General features: G+C 42.1%; 1 protein-coding gene across 1 annotated transcript; it reads right to left on the bottom strand.

The window, feature by feature from the left end:
• Nucleotides 1-298: 298 nt before the first annotated feature.
• Nucleotides 299-3,867, bottom strand: ccna2 (cyclin A2). The gene is made up of 8 exons (XM_069170935.1): nucleotides 3,302-3,867; nucleotides 2,524-2,785; nucleotides 2,277-2,383; nucleotides 1,896-2,119; nucleotides 1,579-1,783; nucleotides 1,343-1,456; nucleotides 1,083-1,216; nucleotides 299-955 (listed from the first exon to the last, which is right to left on the bottom strand). Exons 1-8 carry the CDS (start codon nucleotides 3,494-3,496, stop codon nucleotides 904-906), a joined length of 1,293 nt encoding a protein of 430 aa, XP_069027036.1. The 5' UTR covers nucleotides 3,497-3,867; the 3' UTR covers nucleotides 299-903.
• Nucleotides 3,868-5,062: the final 1,195 nt, after the last annotated feature.

Below are 5,062 nucleotides of genomic sequence, written 5' to 3'. Positions count from 1 at the left end.
AAAAAAGACAAGAATTGAAACAAAGTCTTGTACTGTTAAAGGATAATTCAGTCCTCATGTTTGTTTTCAAGTAGAGGAGTTCAGCCACAGCTCAGCATTGTAAAGGATTTTAATTAAGACTATTCAGACACTACACCTACTTTTCCAGACCTTAAGACAATGCAACTTTCTAAATATTTATCGTGTCACTTTGCCCTCAGTCAAGCGTTGAAGAACCAAAGCTTGCCCTCTGCTGCCCCCTAGAGTCCAACACAATGATAAAGCTGCAGCCGTGAAGCTTTACTTTAAATGAATTTTATTTACAAGAGCCGTATTTTACAGTGCAGAAGATGCCTCAAAAATGCTGTTAACTTCCAAGACACCAGTGTAATGAGACTGCCGACTCCTTGACAGACATACTTTGTGCATCATGAGGCCGAAAAGTTTAAAGGTTATACCTCTGGCAGGAAAAAAAGAAAAGGTGAACCAGCAACAACTGCTTAGGAAACTCGACCCTAAAAAAAAAAAAAAAAAAAAAAAGCAATTGGAAAACAATGCCAGTGTTCTGGGTTTGAGCACATTCACAGGTCTAATGACTTTAAGACACTGTAGATAAAAGCAGCATGTTTGCGGAGTGGTGAAGAGACCTCTAGATTTTGTCTGATTTTAAAGTGAATACATTGGAACTGCTTGATTAGCCGACGACTGCAGTAATATCCTGCAGCAATGTTGGGCTTGAGAATACAAAAATACCATTAAAACCTCTAAAACACCCAGCGCTACTCCGAGAAGAGCAGAACATGTTTTTAAAATTGTGGCACACGTCATTAAAAAAAAAAAAAACTTCTTCTTTAAAAAAAACCAAAAAAAAAATGAAGTCTGACACGGGGTACAACGCTACATGGACAAGAGGAATGGAAGAGATCAGTTCAGCTGCAGTTCAGCAGGAGCCTGGATGCTGGAAACCTCGAGGAACCTGTGACAGAAATTATTATTTGTTATAGAACATTTGGTGCATGAAGTCAAAGCCAGAAAAAAAATAAAAATAAAAAGTGATTTCTGAAACGCGTGCATCAGGTCACGCTCTTTAGCCGTGTACTTACTTGGCGCCCTTGTACTTCTCCCGGACCGACTGCTGGGCATGCTGCGCTGCGTTGAGGTGCATTTTGTGAAGATCCTCAACGCACGGCATCAGATCGTCCAGAGAGTAGCCCGTCATCTCCTTCAAGGACTTGGGCTGAGGAGGAGACAGCTGGAGTCACTTTTTTTTGCCCATTTGTAAGCCCAGCGGAGCTTTTAGCTCAAACGGTCCGTCGACGGATCGATTGCCGTTCCATTTGGAAGCGCTCCACCGAGAACTTACCCACGAGCCCCCAGTCACCGTGTTGTTGGCCAGGACGTAGACTGCTGCCGCCATCTGCGATGGCACGTATTTCAAGAAGGGATCGCAATCAACCAGACTGAGTTCCCCGAGATACTGAGGGGGGGGAAGAAAAAAAAAAGAAAAAAAAGCATACAAAAAGACTTGAGCTACATGCAGTTCACGTAGAGAAAAATGACACTGAACGGAGGACAGGGGGGAGATCGAGCGTCGCTCACCATCGCCATGCTCTCCACCTGTTTCCCAACAGACTGGTTGAGGAAGTACTGAGTGAGAAACTGGTTTATTGTTGGCGCTGCCAGATCAAAGGAGAGCACTTTGAGCACCAGATGCTCCATTCTTAACACCTGCTTCTTGGTGTAGGTGTCATCTGTGATGTAAACAAACTCCGCCACCTCAGGGGGGTAGATCTCTTCGAATTTTCTGCATTTAAATAGAACACGCGTATTAAAAAAAAAAAAAAAAAAAAAAAGCACAAGAAAAGCAGCTCGACATTTTGCGATTTGAACAGACTGAACAAATCCAAGAGACGTACGAAGCCAACAGCATGGCAGCCGTCCCGACCAGCTGCAGTTTGCCCCGGAGGACGGACATCGACGAGAGGAAGCGATCGATGTAGTTGACGGCCAGGTAAAGCGTCTCATTCTGGAGCTTGTACTCTTCTCCGACCTCAACCAGCCAGTCTACCAGGATGGCCCTCATGCTGTTGGTGATGTCCGGCTGCTTCTTCATGTAGCCTGCTTTAGGCCTGTTTTTCATCTGTGGAGGGGGAAAGCAACAATACCACGATAAAAAGAACAGACGTGTAGGCAGGTCGAGATAAGCGTCACACAGGGGGGGAAAAAAAAAAAGGGGGAAACCGACGATCCAACAGCAACGCAGTTTGCGGGAATGCTGAAGGAGCAGCGTTTCTCACCTCCATCTCCCTCAGATACTTGTGGATTTCAGCTGCATATTCCGAGACCTCGTTTACATTGACAGGTTTCTCCTGCCCCTCGACCACAGACATGTCCATGGGGGAGTCTGAAAAAGAAAGTTTTACATTTAAACGCGCAGGACAGTCAAACCGAACAAGAGGCCGGTAAGTCCGTTGAGGGTTCAAACACGAACTTCTGCACTCCCGGGAGTTAAACTGAAACCGGTCAGAAACTTTCGCAACCCACCGAAGCTGACATCCATCGCTGACGGGAGGTCGATGGTGGCCAGAGGCCGCCGGAGCTGCGCCACCGTGTTGCTGATCTCCAGAGGAGAGTCTTCAACTTTTTGCTTCGCTTTGACGGCTTCAACCGCCTGCTGCGGCTTCTTGACGCGGGTGCCGTCGGGCTCATCCATATGAACCTGGAAAGCGGGTTGCTTGGCCGAAGGCTTCTCATGGCAGCTTTTGCCAAAATCCTCATTTTTACAAGATAAAGCCTGCGATGACTCCTAGGAGTAGAAAAACAAGGACATTTTTTTTTTAAATTTTGCAGTACAACAGAGAGAAATGTACATGTTGGGGGAAAAACAACAACAAGCATGTGGATACGAGTTAACAGTTATATGGTGCATTAGGAAACTATTGCGCAAGTCTGTTGCAGTCGATGGGGAGAAACGTAACCACGTTTATTTGGTTTAATAGTTTCTGTCCCTGTGATGGCGGGAGGGACGAGGTAAAGAAACATATTTACACTGGTTTAATACGAAAGTTTAAAAAAAAAATTCTGTGATAAGATAATGGTGATATTAAAATGGCGGACAACCGGTGGAACTGACGAAGCTGAGTATTTAAATATGTGTGCAAAGTTTATAAGACAATAACAAAAAATACAAGCAGGTTTAATCTGCTTTATCAATGCACTTTAGTGTGTTGCCTCCAAAAAAAACCCAACAAAAAAAACCCAACAATAGCTTTTCCCCCCCTCCATTAGCTCCAGCTAGAGGAGCTATGGTAGCCTCCGTTACCTGCTTGGCGTCGCGCTGGTTCTGGGTTTTGCTCCGCTGGTTGTTCTGCAGGGCTCCCAGGACGGTTCTGGTGGCGGCTGGTTTCGGCGCAAGGTTTTCCTGGTTTTCATTTGCAGCAACTCTGGATTTCAGCGAGCCTCGGAGCCTCGGCAGCATGTTCTCCTGGTTGTGATGCTCGCTAGCCGCGCCGGACATGTTTGGTTGTTTTTTTCCCCCCCCTTCTTTAACAATTATAACATAAAAAAGAAAAAAAAAAACCACAACTTCTTCCAAATATAAAAATAAAAACGGGGGATCGTGAACGTTGTCGGGCCGGTTATCTGGAGGCTACCGTACCGAGGAAGGTTGACTCATCAAAACTGTTGAGATGGCAACGACTCTTCGAACCGCAGCGCTTAAAACAAAGCAGACGCCCAGAAATAACACGACCGAAAAAAAAAAAAAACCCGCAGAAGTCGTCGGTATAAACAGCTCGGAACCGTGAAATAAAAAAAAAATTAAAAAAAAAAGAAGAAGAAGCGACTTCAGTTTGCCATAATTCACGAGTTTCGAGATCACAACCAACCGTTCGCGTCGCGGTCGCCGGTGAGCCTCGGTCCATTTACACAGAAAACACTCGGAGCAGGTTTAAGGCTGCTTTCTCTCCGTTCAAGTAGCCCGCGAGGATTGAAACGGACCAATCGGAGCGCTGCGGGGAGTGACGTAGGCAATTTGGACGTGAAGCCGAAAGGGTAAAAAAAAAAAAAAAAAATTCCGTTTGATACATTTTGAACGTAAAATGACAGTTTTGAGTAAATTACTCAAAGTTTAAAGTATATTTGATTATATGATATTTTTTTTTTCATTTATTGTGTGTGGATAAAAACAAAAAAAAAACATTTCATTAAAAGCATTCGAATGTTTTACTAAATAAGTTTGTTTTTTTTTAGCAAGATAATCTTAGCAAAATTAAAAGTACTCATAATACACTGTGTTTGTATACAAAATTGTTTGTAAAAAAAAAAATTTGCCTTTTTTTTTTTCGGCGGCTTTAACATCTTCAGAAAGTCATGAAAGTTGGTGCCTGGTGCATAAGTTTCATGAGGTTTGGAGTTTGACCTTAAACATCAACTTCCTGTGGCACGGTGAAACACCAAACTTAGCCGCATCGCCCTGGCTATACTATATACTATATACTAAATACTAAATACAATATATTATATACCATATACAAAAATTTATTTTGGGTCACTTTTTTTGAATATTTCAGATGACATACTATAATATGAAATTTTGTTTTTCATATTTTGGACAAACATGACTTTTCTTTAAATATTTTGGATGACTTTTTTTTTTTTTTAATCACTTTTTGGAGTGTGACCTGTTTCTCTTCAAATTACTTCTAAAGATCACTTTTGGACTTTTTTTTTTTTAAAAAGTCACTTATGTACTTTTTTTTTAAGAAGAATAATAACGCGGAAAATAATAATTCCTTGAAGACCAATAGGTGCTCCGGAAAAAAAAGATTTGGCATAGTGTTTTCCTAATGCAGTTCGGTTACAGGAGAATAACCTGCACACCGCAAGATAAAAGAAACAAGTTATAAATTGGGCTTAAAGGCTGCTAAAACAATGAGAAAGATAAAGGAAAAATAAAATAGAATAAATTTGTCGGGGAATACAGTATAAGCATAGAAACAGACGTATAACTTTAGCAGGAAACTTTTTGCAGATGTAATATTTGATTTGATGTGTGGGAAATAATCAAACATTTGTCTCACTA

The sequence above is a fragment of the Embiotoca jacksoni genome, unplaced genomic scaffold (genome assembly GCF_022577435.1).
Source record: "Embiotoca jacksoni isolate LCO1_2020_lvr unplaced genomic scaffold, fEmbJac1.0.p SCAF_5, whole genome shotgun sequence".
NCBI lineage: Eukaryota > Metazoa > Chordata > Actinopteri > Embiotocidae > Embiotoca > Embiotoca jacksoni.
Note: the sequence above shows the minus strand (reverse complement) of the source record. Positions and strands in the feature narration are given on the sequence as shown.